Here is a 17,942-nt window from a genome sequence, read left to right on the forward strand (position 1 = left end):
TAGGAAACTTGTATTTGCTTCCCCTGCCCTGTTGATGACCCCTGGCTTTCTCATAAAATATCTCACTTAAAACCCAGGTACATATTATTGTTTCTATTTTGCAGAGGAATAAAATGAAGTTCAAGAATTTTTTACAACTTGCCCAGGGCCACCCATCTACAGAACAACATGGCTGAGACGTCAACTCAAGTTACTCTTATGTCGGTTCCTCTTGACCATAGTGCCTTAGTCAGAAGTATACCTCCCTTAGGCAGGAATGTACAGTGGAGAAAGGACAGCCCCTTCGATAAGTGGTGCTGGGAAAACTGGACGGCTACATGTAAAAGTATGAGATTAGATCACTCCCTAACACCATACACAAAAAATAAGCTCAAAATGGATTAAAGACCTAAATGTAAGGCCAGAAACTATCAAACTCTTAGAGGAAAACATAGGCAGAACACTCTATGACATAAATCACAGCAAGATCCTTTTTGGCCCACCTCCTAGAGAAATGGAAATAAAAACAAAAGTAAGCAAATGGGACCTGATGAAACTTCAAAGCTTTTGAACAGCAAAGGAAACCATAAACAAGACCAAAAGACAACCCTCAGAATGGGAGAAAATATTTGCAAATGAAGCAACTGACAAAGGATTAATCTCCAAAATTTATAAGCAGCTCATGCAGCTTAATAACAAACAACCCAATCCAAAAATGGGCAGAAGACCTAAATAGACATTTCTCCAAAGAAGATATACAGACTGCCAACAAACACATGAAAGAATGCTCAACATCACTAATAATTAGAGAAATGCAAATCAAAACTACAATGAGATACCATCTCACACCAGTCAGAATGGCCATCATCAAAAAATCTAGAAACAATAAATGCTGGAGAGGGTGTGGAGAAAAGGGAACCCTCTTGCACTGTTGGTGGGAATGTAAATTGATACAGCCACTGTGGAGAACAGTATGGAGGTTCCTTAAAAAACTACAAATAGAACTACCATATGACCCAGCAATCCCACTACTGGGCATATACCCTGAGAAGACCATAATTCAAAAAGAGTCACGTACCAAAATGTTCATTGCAGCTCTATTTACAATAGCCTGGAGATGGAAGCAACCTAAGTGTCCATCATCGGATGAATGGATAAAGAAGATGTGGCACATATACACAATGGAATATTACTCAGCCATAAAAAGAAACGAAATTGAGCTATTTGTAATGAGGTGGATAGACCTAGAGTCTGTCATACAGAGTGAAGTATGTCAGAAAGAGAGAGACAAATACCGTATGCTAACACGTATATATGGAATTTAAGGGGAAAAAAATGTCATGAAGAACCTAGGGGTAAAACAGGAATAAAGGACACAGACCTACTAGAGAACGGACTTGAGGATATGAGGAGGGGGAAGGGTAGGCTGTGACAAAGCGAGAGAGAGGCATGGACATATATACACTACCAAACGTAAGGTAGATAGCTAGTGGGAAGCATCCGCATAGCACAGGGAGATCAGCTCGGTGCTTTGTGACCGCCTGGAGGGGTGGGATAGGGAGGGCGGGAGGGAGGGAGACGCAAGCGGGAAGAGATATGGGAACATATGTATATATATAACTGATTCATTTTGTTGTGATGCAGAAACAAACACACCATTGTAAAGCAATTATACTCCAATAAAGATGTTAAAACTAAATTTAAAAAAAAAAAAAAAAAGAAAAAGAAATGTACCTCCCTTAATGGAAATCCTGAGTGACAACTGAATCATCTAGGATTTATTTATCTCAAGTCTGGGGAACTTGCCCCAAGGAGACAGGTCTACTGTCCTTCTGGTCTACCAGCCTTATTTAGCATATGGCTTCTGTCCTTATGCTCATAAGATGTCTGCTGTTCCTCAAGGAATCATATCCTCTTTCTAGGAAGAAGAAGTTTTCTCGAGCCAATGTAACAAACTGGGTGGCTTAAAACAATAGAAATTTATCCTCTCACAGTTCTGGAGGCTGGAAGTCCAAAATTAAGGTGTGGGCAGGGCCGTCCTCCCCCTGAAGGCTCTAGGGAAGAATCCTTCCTTGCTTCTTCCAGCTTCTGGGGTTGCCAGCAATCCTTGGTTTTCCTTGGCTTGTAGATACATCACTCCAAGCTCTGCCTCCATCTTCAAATGGCCTTCTCCCCTGTGTGTCTGCAACTGTGTGTCCAGATTTCCATCTTCTTATAAGGACATCAGTCATATTAGATTTAGGACCTATCCTAAATCAGTAAGACCTCATCTTAACTTGATTACATCTGCAAAGACCCGTTTTCCAAATAAGGTTGTAGTTATGGTAGACATTAATTATTGGGGGATACCATTCAACCCAGTACGAAAGGGCAGAGGCAATGCCAGCAGATTTCTCCTGTGTCCTATGGTCACCTTAACTGCAAGGGAGCTTGGAAAATCAAGGAGAGGCAGGCAAGGGAGGAGGAAATTGGAAGGGAAGTTAGGTAAGTCTGGTACACACAGCTATTGTTTAAGCAGCTTCTTTGTTTCAGAGGAAAGGGAACTAGCATCTTTTGAGATCATACAGTAGTCTTAGGTGCTTTATATATATTCCCCTATTTAATATTGTAGCTCCTTTCCATGTGTCTCTCTTATCGGGTTGTCAGCTCAGTGAAGGCAGGGCTGTATCTTCTATTTCTTTTATACACCATACAAATTGGAGCTCAGTACACATTATATTGACTAAATTATCGCCGAGTCTTCCTCACTTTTTGCTATAGCCCATTCTTTCCCAAGGGCCTCCTGATGTCAGCCATGGAAGTTGGTCCAGGCTTGATGTTGTTTTCCTTCTCCTCCTCCTTCTTCACCTCTGTTTGTTGTCATTGTTGTCATAAAGGAAATAAGCAGCAGTTATATTTCATAAGTAATTCAGTGGGCTGCCCTCATGTGACCCAGAAGAGTAAATTCCTTTCTAGGTATCCCCACCTTGGAAGGACTGTGAATGGGAAAGACTATGGAATAAAGGATTGTTATTTTAAGAAGCTAAATTCTAATTCTGAAACGGAATCTAGAGTTACGTGCTCTGTTCTCTATAACCACAACTGTTCTGTTTCCAGTTTTTAGAACTGCTCTCATTTGTCTAATCAATCCTTATAAGTGTTTCTGAAGGAAAAGGAGAAGGATATTAGAATCAAGACCCAATATCTAAAAAATCATACCTAGGAAGATAAATATATAGGTAGACAGGAGGAAAGATGGACAGATAAATGGAAAGGTAGACCGGGTATCTGAAAGGAAACTAGGGAGTTCGGAGCGAGTGCCACGCTCACTCCCTGCCCTTTGTACCAGGAATTCCACCTCCCTGGGCATAGCTGACTGGACTGAAGATGAGCACCTGGCCCAGAGGCAGTCATCAGTGGCACTGGCTGTGGTCCAGAGGGGCACAACAGGATTACCTGGAGAAACTTTTCAAAATGTCAGATGTCCAATTCCATATCAGATGGAGATTTTAATTTATTCCTTATCAGTGGGTCCCCTGGAAGTGTATTTTGAAAAAGCTGTACAGTTGCTTCTGATGGGCTCCCCTGGTAAGGAACCTCTGAGTGCTGGTTTCAAGGCAGTTTTTCCCCAAAGGGGTTCCTTATACTGCGTAGTGATTAGGCAAATCATTCACTCCTCCTTTCTGGAGGAGTCTGACTTCAGAACTCACAGAGGGCTGATGATGCTGGGGAGTCCAGAACAGGGGAACTGGTGAGCCAGGGGACCTGTTTCACGGACATGGCAGAGCCCTGGAGCAGAGAGGGAAGGCTGCCTGGTCTGAGCAGAGGTGAGCAGAGAGATGCTGTGTCCTCAGAGGGGCTATCAGGTTATAAAGCTCCAAGTGGATCCTCAATAGTGAGATCCATGCTCCTTTTCCCAGTGGAGCTTCCTGAGCGCTCGCCTGCTTGTGTGTACCTTATAAACACCCATCACCGACGTAACCCCAGGATGTCTCTACTGTCTGCAAACTGAAAGAACTCAACATAGAAAAGTATCTGTATAGATTCACTGAATATTCCTCAAGCGTTTATTTTATAATGAGAATACAAATAAGATGAAGAACACACATATTCTCCCCTGAAGAAGTGAATAAGACAGACTGTGTCCCTATTTGCATGGAGCTTGCATTCTATTTGGTTAATTAAACAACTGCGAAGAAATCAATAAGATAGTTTTGGATGACGGTAAGTGTTGTGTTGGAGAACGATGGGGGAGGGCCACACTTTGGATTGGCTGGTCAGCGCAGACATCAATAATTCTGGGCAGCCCTTCATTCTTTTCATCACTTGGGGCCAGCTTCTTTCCTAGCTGAAGGGGTAGCAGGACTGCAGCAAAGGGTGGAAGGCCAGGCAAGTTTTGCAAATTACAAGGGATTCCTTGAGACAGAAGCATGCTTCTGACAAATATCTATCTCCCCCAGAGATTGGAGGGGAGAGGAGTGAAAGAAGAGGGAGGGAGCATGGAGGAAGGGAAGGTGATCCTCTCCAAATCGATTAGGAATGAATGTAAGACTTGTTCCCAAATTGAAATAACTATCTACTAAAGGCAGGTTTCCTTAGAGCCACCCTTAGATGCTCACGACCTTCAGCTGTTTAAAACTCCTTTCCCCTTCTCCCTCTAGTCTGCCTGGGTCTCTCTCCTCCCTCCACCTCACCTCGTCCCCGTTCCTCCTCCTTCCTTTCCTCTCTCCCTCATACCGTGTTACCATTATTGTCAGCAGAACGAGCTGCATGCATGCCAAATCAGGTCATTCACAAATATAGAGCAAACGTCTGTCACTGCAGATTTACCATGACTAAATGACTAAAGCACGGCCCTTCTGTCTGTGAAAAGTGTGCCCATTAGTTACGTGGCGTCATAGCCTGCATAGCCTTTTAACCCTCTACCTTAGCTTCACGGAGGTGAGCATTCCTCCAATACACATCCGTTTGACTGTCTCTGAATGATTTATTGTGGCGGCGTGTCTAAAGAGAAGACAAAATCAGCCTTTGCATTTAACCCTCCCCCCCAGCACACATGCAAAGCCATTTTCTGGAGTTGAGGGCTTAACTGTAAATATTTGTTCTGGCTGAAACCTGCTAGAGAATATTTACCTAAAATGAGATAACTAACAACACTCCATTAAAGAAAATGAGCATGAACTGACACAACTTTTCAAGAAAAATTGCTAACGAAACATTAACCTCAATTTACGTTATTTAGAATTCTCTTTTAGTTTTATTTTTTATTATTTTTTTTTAAAGAACAAAACAGGTGTATTTCTTTTTCACTACCTGATACAGAGGATCGTGTGGTATGGATGGATAGTATGAGTGACAAATAATACAAGTATATTTTACTTGAAATAAGCAAAAATGCTTACATAGCTCAACGGGTCACTTGGAAATAAGCTTGCTTGACTGTATTACCGAGCCAAAACGAAGCTGAAACACAGACTCTTCTTTGACGTGTGTTTGGAGGAAGACACTACTTGGTTTTTAAAAAAACTGACCTTCTCTTAAGGCCTGGTCATCGAAGTATAAACAATGTAAATGAATCCGCCATTACCAATTGTCCTGTCGTATCTATGTTACCTGTGCATTCTGAGATCACACCTGTACCTGCTGATAAACCTGGGAAGGGTTGCTCTAACACAGTTACATTTGAGTTGGCAGGCAGGACTGGGAAGACTAATTTGGAAAAAGTTTTACATCCTATTTAGAACAAATCACTAGTCTTCCCTCAAATAACAGGTTGTAATAGAAAGATACTGTCTGACTATGACTGTTAACTACGTTAACACACATGGCTGTTTGATTCATTCGCTTATAGTACAATCCTGCCATAAAGTATTAAAGCACAGGGTAACTATCATTCCTTCAACATCTGCATTTTTTCAAGTTTTATACTCTACTATATCCCTAGTATGTCAGCAGTTTTTGAATATTACAAAAATAATAATAAATGGGTAAAACTCTTCTAAAAATGCACATGTCTATCACTATAATGGTACTAGATGGGAAGGAGACGATGAGGGAAGGGAAAACAGCAAACACATTCATTTGTAGGGAATGTGGTCCAAGTCTTTGGATTTAAAAATAACTTCCCCAGAGAAGCTGGCTATAATGGAATTTCCAGAAAACTTCCTTTGCCTCCAAAAAGGACCTGAAAAGCCCCAATCCAAACGTTTGAAACTATAGTTATGAGATGTTATAAATGATGATCAAAGCGATCGGAGGGAGAAGGATGAATGTGTCTTCCATTCAGCTATGGTTTGTAGCATAGCCTCTTTAGCTGTTGGTTGATCAGTAAAAACCAGTGAGGTGCCAGAAGTGCTGTGAAGGATGGGGTAGAAAAGCACTGAACACATTACCTGTCTGTGTCAGTAACAGGGCTTCATGGCTAGGAAAATTTTCTAAGTAGAAAAATGACTCCAGGATAGATATCTCTCTCCATCATTAAATGTGGTAGAATTAAAAAAAAAAAAAAGATTTACAAGTAGATATAGTGAAAACAGAAAATTACAAGGCAGAAAACACAAAAGAATCTAGACAATGCTATAAGTTCGACAGTATTCCATGAGACTAGAAAACCTGTTAACTTTGAAAGCCCTAGAAAAGTATCCCTCTTGTTGATAAATCACTTATTTATCATATGACCACACATTGACTCCTTTCTTTCCATGTACTGAAGAATCCTATATTCAGCCTTTAAGCATTCTGCATTTCTTTGCCAATCTTGTAGCTGAGTATCTTGTTCCAGTTGATTTTGGTGCAGGTAACTGGAAGTTGATGGCACAAGGCCTTGAACGTGGTGTCTGACATTGTTTGATGGTTTTCACTAATTGCTGTCTGATACTCATTTTCTGCATGCTCTATGATTTTAATAAACTCCTTGGCAGTTTGGACTTCATTCAAAACAGTGACTGAATCCTGTACATCTTTATGACTAACCAACTGAACACTGCCATCTTCATAACAGTGAACCTGTATCTTAAGTCCTCCAACCACTTGGGCTGTAGAGGGTGTGATGGTGAACTTCCATTCTGATCTCCAACGACCATACCAGAAGTTTTTAGGCTGAAACTGGTGGTTTTCAATACATATGGCATACATGGATGCCATTTCTTCAATAACGGTCTGTTGCCCATCTATAGTTTTAGCATAAACAGTACAGAAGCCGTTGGAATAATGATCTTTCACATAGGCCCTTAAAGCACTGTCACAGGATTCTCTCCAAGAATTCAGACCTCCATCTACTTCCTCTGGCTGAGAGTCACTTGCTTCCCTCCGTAAGTGATCAAACTTAAAGGAAATTTTGTTTCTTGTATCTAAAAATCTGCTATTACCCAGGTCACCATGTTCTGTAATTAAGAACTGATCTTCATATCCTTCTATCTTCACAGGCATGAATTGACCCATGTTATACTGGGCAAATACATGTGCTGCCCCTTCCCTGGGGAGACCGTCATTATTAAGTAGTAGCCGGACATCGTTGAACACTTCATTAAATTCCGCTGGGGGTGCGTGAGTGATGAATTTAGCAGCTATGCATACCTTCTCCTCATCCGACACCCAATCCTCCAAGTCGGCCATCTTGGGCTGCTCTCTAGATGTTTTAAATTCATCGTGTACTTTTACCTTGTAAAAACCAGATCAGGGGCTTCCCTGGTGGCACAGTGGTTGAGAGTCCACCTGCCGTTGCAGGGGACACGGGTTCGTGCCCCGGTCCGGGAAGATCTCACATGTCGTGGAGCAGCTGGGTCCATGAGCCATGGCTGCTGAGCCTGCGCGTCCGGAGCCTGTGCTCTGTGACGGGAGAGGCCACAGCAGTGAGAGGCCCGCGTACCGCAAAAAACAAAGAACAAAAAAACCCAGATCAATTCTCCTTTCAGTCTGATATTAAAATATATCTGATGATAACTGAGAGAAAGAAAAAGTGAGAAGAAAATAATAGTGATTTCTAAAGGAGAATAAAATGAATTTTTGAAATACCTATTTATCTTTAAAATAGTCTTGTTTTCAAATGGTTTAGCCCATGTTAAAGCACAAGTCCACCCTGAGTTTTATAGATAACTAAAGCAAAGCCCAAAGATACATACGTATGAATGAGAAAATTGGTAATGAAGAATATTATTCAACACTGAACACAAAAATTCCAAAAAGCTACAGTCTTTTTCTGTTTTAATTTCTGCAGAACAGTCCACGGAAATTTTAAAAGACCTCTAAAACCTAGTAAGAAGAACATAAAAAAAGCACAAACTACTATCCATACAACTTGTTTCCATTTTGATCGTTAGGCTGGGTCTATCTTCATTGAGAATTTTTATTTTTTAAAAATGTAAAGGCAGCAGAAACCACAAATGTTAAAAGGAGAAAATCAGACCTGTGCTCACCGCCCCCAAATAACTACATTACCCTATTGACCCCAGTCGTAAATGCCTTGCCAGTTAAGTATTACACCATCATTACTGTTATCACCATTGTTATTATTTTGTTCATTTCTTTGCTCATTAGTTTTCTGGTTCAACCATCATACGTGGCTGTAACAGAAATTCATTACCATGTGATGGTTGTTGGGCTGCCTATGGGAAATGACTTGATAGTCTTGCAAACACTGAATCACGCAGGAAATTAACACTCATTTTCATGCATGTTTGCTTGCATGTTGATGACCTGGAAACACATGCTTACACTCCATATTTTTCCTTGTTGCTCTTGATTTGTTTTTCCTCTGGTAGGAACAGAACAATATGGGCTTCCTCCAGGGGACAAAACAGCACCTAACTACTGCAGCACGCAAGGGCGAGAAGTGCAAACTACACTGAGAGGAGACCAGCAGAGCGCACACAGAGGGGAAGTGCAGCTACCTGGCATCACACCTGGGCACTGCCAACCATCGTGGCAATGGGGCTGCCTGGAGAAGGGGAAGGCCAGGAGGAGAGTAGAATCCGACAGTGGATCCTAGAACACTCCCTTGAGGATGTCATAGGGAGCTTTTGCTCCTGGGGCCACGGAGTTTAGAAGCTCAGTTCCCGTCTCGCCCTTCCCACACCAAAGAAGGGGAATGAACATACATGGATGCCATTTCTTCATTTCATCAAATACCTCCTTGCCTGTTACAGTCTTTTTGCCTTCAGTGGGCAAGAAGACCAACTATAATCGTCCTTTATTCACTAAATAATGTCTTTCCTAGCCTCTAGAGTGAGGCCGGTGACAACTACTTTGTACTATGAGTGGGCTTTTGGCAAGCTATCAACACTTCCTCAGCAGTGCTGTCCCATAGAACTTTCTGCAGTGGCGGAAATGTTCCACATCTGTGCTGTCCTATCTAACAGCTACTAGTTACACGTGGTTACTGAACACCTGCAATAGGCTAGATAATTCATTTAAAATTAAATGTAAATTCAATTCAATTTATATTTTCCATAATAGAAGTTGTCGTTGTTGTTTAATGACCCTGAGTACTCAGAAGTGTGTCTTGAAAGTCCATCAACTCTTGCTTCTCTAATTCTGGTTGAATCACGTGTGGCTAGCGGCCACCTAGGGACAGCACGGATCCGAAGAACAGCTCTCGGAGTTGGCGTCAGAACTTTCTGGCTACTCCTGTGTCAATTCAGGAACATGCACATAATGCCTCAACTTATCTGTAAAAGACCTTGCTGCCTTATTCTTCTTGTTATAAACCAGGATTCAGGCCAATGCTCTCACACCCAAGTATACGATTACTGTCTATAATCTGATAACACTCAAATCGACTTTCAACCCCCGAGCTGACTTCTTTGGCTCATGTAACACTTTATCTACCTTGACGGTGGGCTAAAACCTCACCCCAGACATATAGAATCAGAATCTCTGAAGGGTTAGCTTAGCTTAGAAATTTACAATTTTAATAAGTTTCTCAGGAGATTGTTATGCAAACAGTCCAATGTTGATGATGACCAGCTCTGCATTACATTTCAGACTAGATGTATCACCACCAATTCAGGTGGCATACGAAGAAGATCAAACTCTTCATCTCCTTCTCCTGACTTCTGCCCTTCGTAATCTGTCCAGACCCAGGAGGTAAGGCCATAATTTCCATAAATCTGAGAGTCATCATCACTCTTTGATTAAATGTACCAGTTGGAGAATGGCTGGCACATAGGCAGCATTCAACCAATATTTAATCATTGTGCTTCCCTGTGTCTTTCGTTTCTCATATCTGATTAGTTGTGAAGCAAGGCCTTTTCCCTACATCCTGCCTCTTGTGTCCATTTCATTCTTTCTTTCTCTAACTGCCACTAAGTTAGTTGATAATTTAATCCTCTTGATCCTGTGATACTGCATCTGTCATCATCGTCCTCATCATCACCCTTATCATCATCCGGTCCCTTTGTATTCAATCCACAAATGAACCTCGGGATATGGAAATTATAATTCCCATTTTACAGAGTATTAGGTTTAAAGAATTTTACCCAGTGTCATTCAGCTAACAGTTGTCAGAGAAATGTGCATTTATATCAAAGGTTATGGTCTCTTCTACTAAGTGGGACTAACTACCGGCTATAAAGCCCCCATTATACTCTGGCAATTTTTCCCTGGACCAGTTATCTTCTCTGTTCATCTTGTTGACTGTGCCGTGCCCATTGTGGAATAATAAGAGAATCATCAGTGGATGCTAAAATCACTGGGTGAGAAACTGTCCAGAGAACAGGACGTTCACAGTCTCAAATGTGACACCACAGGTGACTTATTAATACCAAGGGGAAGGTGGCAGGCACCGCCTTAACCAAATGGGGTAAACTGACGTCGTCTCCTGATGTGACGTAGTGAGAAAGCCACACACTTGTGTAGTATTTCTGTCAGAAATGTTAAACTTGAATCTGATCATGAGGAAAGAATCAGACAAATCCAAATTGAGATACAACAGACAAAAAAATGGCCTAGATTCCTCAGAAATGCCAATGCCATAAAAGACAAAAAAGTCCAGTGAATGGCTCTAGATTAAAGAGGCTGAAGAGATATAACAATTAAGTGTGACATCTGATCCTTGATTGGATTATGATTTTTTTCAGAAGCCAGGAAGGACATATGGGGACAACTGAGGAAAACTGAACACGGACTACATATTAGAAAGGAGGATTGTATCAATAATATTTTGTATGATTAGACCGTGGTTATGTGGGAGAATGCCCCCATTCTCATATAAATAGACGTATGTAGGGTTGAAGTGTCCTGACAGCTAAACTAGTACTTAAATGTTCCAGCAACAAACAAACAAACAAACCACACCAGAGAGTTAAAGCAAAGGAGGTAAATGTTAACAGCCGGGGTATTTAGATGAAGAGTATATAGATATTTTTGCAACTTTTCTATAGGTTTGAAATTTATTCAAAATAAAAAGTTGGTTAAAAAAAAAAGAAATAATATTAGCAGCACTTATGTAGCCCTTACTTTGCACTATAGATACTTTTCCAAGCACTTTACACAGAGTAATTTATTTAATCTTCACAACACCCTGCACGGTATATTATATTAGCTGCATTTTACACATGAAACAACAGAGGTTCATAGAGGTTAAGTGATTTGACCGAAGTCAACCGTCAGCAAGGAGTAGAGTTGGGATTCCAGCTAGAGGCTGTGCAACTTAACCTCTCTGCTCTGCTTCTATTGGGCATATCCTAGTTTCCATAGCCTTCTGAGGGCATGGAAGAGGTTGTCCATCACACCTCAATAACTCAAACACTTTAAAGATCTTCTTTATATTAACTTGAAATTTATTTCCTGATGGATTTTATCCATTTGCTCTATTTCTACAGTGGGTCCATCCAGAGCAAATCACTCTTCCCTCCACTAGAATGTAAGCTCCACAAGAATTAAGAATCGGTCATGTTCACTACTGTGTTCCCATGTTGGAAAACTTCCTCCTGGCACACGGCAGGAACTCACTAAACATTTATCGAATGAATGAATGAATGAACAGCAGCCTTTCAAATATCTGAGGTCAACTGCTGGAAATTTCCACTCTCTGTTGAAAACCTCCCTAATCCCTTCAATTGTGCCATTAATATTCTAGTCACTGTCATCTAAATAGTTTCAGTTTTTCTAGTGTTAAGGGTTGTTCCCGGAACTGAAAACAGTACTCCAGCGTTCACTGACCACCACCACTTTCTTTGTTTCAGATGATTTCCTTCTTTTAATTGAGCCTAAGGAATCACAACAGTTTTTTAAGTGGCGTTGTAAACACTACAGAAAAGTTTTACCGGCAAAGACAGTGGACTGAACATACATGTTAACTATTGCTCTGTCCTAGGCTTCACTAAAACAACGGTGAAGGATTTTTTTTTTTCTTGCATAAGCCCCTGAGAACAAAGGTAATGAGAGAGAAGGAAATAGTAATAACGTTTTAGAAGCTGGAAGGCAGATAAACAAATGGTAACTGGCTTATCCAACCTAAGAAAGATGAATCTTAAGCCAGCAAGGGGATCAGGTGACACTGAAGAATCCCAAAAGTTTCAGAAATTGGTGACATCAGCAGGAATAAAGACACAGACCTACTGGAGAACAGACTTGAGGACATGGGGAGGGGGAAGGGTGAGCTGTGACAAAGCGAGAGAGAGGCATGGACATATATACACTACCAAACGTAAGGCAGATAGCTAGTGGGAAGCAGCCGCATAGCACAGGGATATCAGCTCGGTGCTTTGTGACCGCCTGGAGGGGTGGGATAGGGAGGGTGGGAGGGAGGGAGATGCAAGAGGGAAGAGATATGGGAACATATGTATATGTTTAACTGATCCACTTTGTTATAAAGCAGAAACTAACACACCATTGTAAAGCAATTATACCCCAATAAAGATGTTTAAAAAAAAAAAAAGAATGGACATAAATGTTCAGAATTCAAAAAAAAAACAGAAAAGAAAAGAAATTGGTGACATCAGTTACCTCTAGAAGGAGGGCTTAAGGTGCAGAGTGAAAACAGGAGGATTGGTCACAAATCTGTTTAAGACTTGAAATGTCTTTGTAGCCCTCCTCTACACAGCAGAAACCTAAGGGTCTATTCGCTAGAGGAGTAACAGAGAAGGTCTCCAGACAGGGGTTACACCAGATACAGTTTGGGGCAGGAGTACCTTAATGAAAGGAGGACTAAATCGGATTGGAGGAAGATTAAATAAACGTTTCCATACTGACTGCCAAGACCTATGCCCTCTTCCCCCACTCTGTTTATCTCTATCCTTCAGGTAAGAGTTTGGAAAGTCTTTCCCTGGAGAATCCAACTCGTCCAAGAGGAAAATCTTAGGAAATTGACAATGAGGGGTCCCCAAAGAAATGGCTGACTCCGTAGCATGTAAGCCCCACACATGAGCTCAGAGCCTCCAATGAGCTTTAAAATTAAAAAAAAAAAAAAAAAATTATCATTCACTGTAGCTAAATATACATAAGATAAAATTTTATCATACGAACTATTTTTAAGTGTATAGTTCAGTGGCGTTAAGTACATTCACAAAGTTACGCAATCGTTACTACCATCCATCTCCAGAACTTTTTCATCACCCCAAAAGGAAATGTACTCATTAAGCAGTAACTCCTCGTAACCCCCTCCCCTTAGTCCCTGTAAACTCTGTTCTACTTTCTGTCTCTATGAATTTGACTATTCTAAGTCCCTCATATAAGTGGAATCATATTATTTAACTTAGCATAATGCCTTCAAGGTTCATCCATGTTGTAGCATGTGTCAGAGTTTCCTTCCTTTCTAGGACTGAATAATATTCCATTGATGGAGCAATACCAGACAGGAAACTATAGAGTTAAGGGAAAGCCTTATGTTAACTCACAGCCTAGAGAGATTCCTCTACCTTCCCAAAGTCAGGATGATTTCTAAAACCTCCTTTCACAGCAGCACAGAGAAGCCACCCCAGGTTCTAATCTCTGCAGCAGCAGATGGTTTTGCAAGACCCGACAGTAAAGTAACCTTTGTAAACTGCATTCTATATGGTATATAGATCTATACAGAAGCACACTGAGACAGCTAGCTAGGGCGACACAAAGACGGCTGATGCTGGTCCTGGACCCTGAAGTCTGAGTTGTGAACAAACACATTAGCAAAGAGAGAGAGAACTCCTTGCTGCTGGGAGCACAGCCTTGATCTGGAACAACCACCCTGGCGTGAACCACCACAGAGCACGAACTGGTGTTCAATACAGGAAATGACCACAGTGAGGTCGGCCATGGTCTGAGGACCCAGAACAAAGTGGAGATGTTTACACTAGTCCCCCTTTATAAAGGGTTTTTCCTGATCCCTATCAAAAGCAATGATGTTCACATGAAAAATCTATAACGGCTGCATCTTTATATTAATTGATGTTCTTTTTTTAAAAATTAATTTAGTAATTTATTTATTTTTGGGCTGCGTTGGGTCTTCCTTGCTGTGTGCGGGCTTTCTCTAGTTGCGGTGAGCAGGGGCTACTCTTCGTTGCGGTGCGTGGGCTTCTCATTGTGGTGGCTTCTCTTGTTGCGGAGCACGGGCTAGAGCACGCGGGCCTCAATAGATGTGGTGCGTGGGCTCAGTGGTTGTGGCTCGTGGGCTCTAGAGCGCAGGCTCAGTAGTTGTGGTGCATGTGCCCAGCTACTCCGCAGCATGTAGGATCTTCCCAGACCAGGGCTCGAACCCGTGTACACTGTGTTGGCAGGCGGATTCTTAACCACTGCGCCACCAGGGAAGCCCCTTCGGCAAGCGCTTTAAACGCGGTCGCACTTGAGACCTGCTCTCCCCACCCTGGACTGCGCCCTGTGTCTGCAGCTACACAGGGCTGGGGTGTGGGTGGGGATAGAAGTGAGGCATTACAAAACAGATTTGAAGAAATAAATCATGTAAAATAGGTAACCAACAAGGACCTACTTTATAGCACAGGGAACTATACTCCATATTCTGTAATAACCTATAATGTAAAAGAATCTGAAAAAGAGTGTATATATATATATATATATATATATATATATATATATATATATATATATAAAACTGAATCACTTTGCTGTACACCTGAAACTACAATAACACAACATTGTAAATCAACTATACTTCGATAAAAGAAGAAAAAAAGAAATAATCATGGCACAAACTGTTTATCTTGAACCGTTTAAATATAATTTAAACATTAGCAATTTAGTATAGTAATTTCCCTGCAACATAGTTCTGGGAGGACCCTAGAACCAAATTCTTGAAATCTTCTCAGAATCAGAGAACTCAAGTTATGCCAGCAGCAACTCATCTTCCAGAAGTATGCTACAATGTTGATTCTCAAACTCCAGCTGTGCATACAGATCCCTCTGAGAGCTTAGTAAACAGACTTCCGGGCCCTCACCCCAGAAGATTGTGATTCAGTAGCTCTGGAGCTGGCACGAAGACCTTCACTTCTAGCAAGCTCCAAGGTGCCATTTATGCCGCTAGTCTGAGGATCCCGCTTTAAATAGTACCGTTCTACAGCATTAGAAAATATTGTCCAACAAGTTCTCTTTGAGATGTCTTCATACTTTCCATGAGTTTCTATCCTGTTTTCCTCTTTTACTTCTTTGCAACCTTCTTGTGTTCTTCCTTTTCCTCCCCCTGCCCTCTAAATATGGATATGCTCCAAGAGTAAAACTTTGCTTCTTATCTCCTTGCCCTTCCTTCCATTATAAGTTCAATAACTACTCATTGAGAATCGGCTAATTGATAAGCTGGCTCTAGGCTCCGTGTAAGGCAAAACCAGTAAGATCCATGCCCTTTGCTCCCACATTATCTTCTCTGTGAAAATTTCCTCAGAACTTTCTCACAAACATGACCATCTCTTCCTTTGCTTTCCCATAGCTCTTTGTTTGTTTCACTCATCTGGCTTTTATTTCATACTTTCTTGTTGGGAATTCCCTGAAACAGTATCGCACATCTTGATTGCAAACAGGATCTAGACTGGGCAAAACTCTCTCAACCTCCAATTTTGATTGTGTCACCAATCCGTATTTAATCTTCCATTCAAAAGTAAGGTTTAAAAACTATATGAGCCTTGTAATTGATCAGAAAACTGTGCCAATCTTTTCAATACAACACCATCTTATACCAATACAAATATACATTGGAGTTACGCAAAATTTCGATTACTATTTGGAGATGTTGCAAGATGACAGGGAAAGTGAAACAAAATTCCACTTCTAAGCATGTTAGTGCAAGGCAAATATTTGCTGCGTTTGCTTTTACCTAATTCAGTTCAATTAACATGTATGGACAAATCACAATATGCAAAATGCCGTTCTACTGTACCTGCATGTGTTTTCTTTTCCCCTCTAGCCTGTGTCACGCCTCTTCAGTGGGGGCGGGGTGGGGTACATGTAAATTGGCCTTGCTGCCTCCACCCGGTATTGTGGCCACAATCAATGACAACAGTGCTCATCTCTGTGGATGTGTGTGGTTAAAGAGGATAGAAGTGGGAGCTGGGGAGAGTATTTTCACATAATGCTTCGGTAAATGTGGAAACCTCTCTGAGCTATCTCTGTCCTGTCCTCCAGACTTCCTTCTCTGTGATATAAAGGGCTCACATAAGCAGTCAGAGCTGTGATGGAAATCCAAGGCTGGCCTGGTTTACTGAGTCCTCAAATGTTGACCTCTCCTGGGCAAATAAGTAGAGCAGGAGGGCATTTGGATAAGAAAAATAAAGAGGAGCCGTGAGCAAACCAGTAGATCTTTGGAATCAAACAATTTAACACAGAATGAATACCAAGCATTTCCTGAGGAAGGAAGGAAGTGTAATTCTGCTTATCCACTAACCTTAGGACCATATCAAATTTAGACTATCCTCGTCCCTTTCGCATTGTAGTGGAGACATATCACACTCACATTCAACTTACACACACTCAACCACATGTTTGCAGAAAACAACAGCCACAGCAACCATAGTTCTCACAAAACATGGCCCCAGATGCAGGCCAACTACTTCATCTGCTGCTCAAGAACAGAGATGTGTTTTAATAATGGAAAAAAAACCACCTGGCTATATTGGCTCCATTGAAAGATGGTATATGATATATGCAAAGCATGCACACTGCTCTTCACGGGTGATTTAGGGGACCTTCTTTTGTGGAAAAACAGCTGATGTCTCAGTGCCCCTGGGGCTTCCATAGGCAGCTGTGGAATTAAGCCAGTGGCTTCAGAAACTGCTCTTCTAGACCACTGGCTGATGAGAGCATGAGGAAGGCTAGGTCTCTATGGAAACCACCTTCCCCTCCCTTTCTATCCTGCACACTCCTCCCTCTTCCCTCTTTTCCATTTCTCCGATCAGAGAACTTTCCTCACTTCACAAGATGGGGCAGTGGAGGTGATGCAGTGAAGGCTTCATTGACAGGGGAAGTTGGTATTGTGCACTTTTGGTGGGAGCTTTCACCCCAGATAAACTGTGTGGACCCCTCAGGGCTCATAAGTCCCAGGGTAATACAATAGCTACTTCCGGCTAAGCAACATCACAGCTTGGTGGTTTCCTAAACATGAGAGACCTTGGGTTGTCCTCACTGTAAATTCAAGCTTGGGACTCTTTCTAGGCAGGACACTATTGGAGACTATTTTTATCTATGCCGAACAGTAGCCCTTCTTCTAGCTGAATGATTACCAGGTTTTAAGAGGATAGAAGTTATAGTTATTTTTACTATTGTGCAGAATTATGGAGAAAATGTGTAATTAGAAGAAAAATCCAGATCTCCTGAAAGAAAATGGGCGGCGAGGACAAAGTGGGAACTCACGGTACCAGGGCAAGTTGTTAATCCATCAGGGGAGCATTGTGATTGCTCCAGAGAAACGAGGTCACCAGGAAAACCTTTGCTTAGAAACTAAATTAAGAATAAGGTCCCCATTGTTTGTCTTACAGTGGCCAGAGTTCATGAGTGTCTTGCTTTGTCCCCAGGGGCTCTGTTTCTCCACTCTAGGCCAGCTCTGATGAAGAGGAAGCCATATATCTTCT

The 17,942-nt window shown here is 41.6% G+C and overlaps 1 protein-coding gene and 2 long non-coding RNA genes across 3 annotated transcripts in view; 1 reads left to right on the forward strand and 2 right to left on the reverse strand.

Moving 5' to 3' along the window:
* Nucleotides 1–10,324, forward strand: part of LOC307193302 — a 174,093-nt gene extending 163,769 nt beyond the window's left edge. The window contains exon 6 of the long non-coding RNA XR_013830292.1: nucleotides 9,940–10,324. This is a non-coding gene — a long non-coding RNA (uncharacterized lncRNA). The remainder of the gene's footprint in view (nucleotides 1–9,939) is intronic.
* Nucleotides 1–17,942, reverse strand: part of LOC307193301 — a 386,923-nt gene that overhangs the window by 20,405 nt on the left and 348,576 nt on the right. The gene's annotated exons all lie outside the window — the stretch shown is intronic.
* On the reverse strand, nucleotides 5,861–7,686 carry LOC307193069 (F-actin-capping protein subunit alpha-1-like). Its single transcript, XM_079934565.1, has 2 exons — nucleotides 7,355–7,686; nucleotides 5,861–7,147 (listed from the first exon to the last, which is right to left on the reverse strand). Exons 1-2 carry the CDS (start codon nucleotides 7,570–7,572, stop codon nucleotides 6,688–6,690), a joined length of 678 nt encoding a protein of 225 aa, XP_079790691.1. The 5' UTR covers nucleotides 7,573–7,686; the 3' UTR covers nucleotides 5,861–6,687.

Source organism: Stenella coeruleoalba (assembly GCF_951394435.1).
Source record: "Stenella coeruleoalba genome assembly, chromosome: 10".
Taxonomy (NCBI): domain Eukaryota; kingdom Metazoa; phylum Chordata; class Mammalia; order Artiodactyla; family Delphinidae; genus Stenella; species Stenella coeruleoalba.

Excerpts from the sequence above, each read along its gene's own strand:
- LOC307193069 (XM_079934565.1), bottom strand. The coding sequence starts at position 7,572 with ATGGCCGACTTGGAGGATTGGGTGTCGGATGAGGAGAAGGTATGCATA. Across the intron at positions 7,148-7,354 it reads ATAGAAGGATATGAAGATCA|TGTTTATGCTAAAACTATAG; the intron begins GTTCTTAATTAC and ends CGGCTTCTGTAC.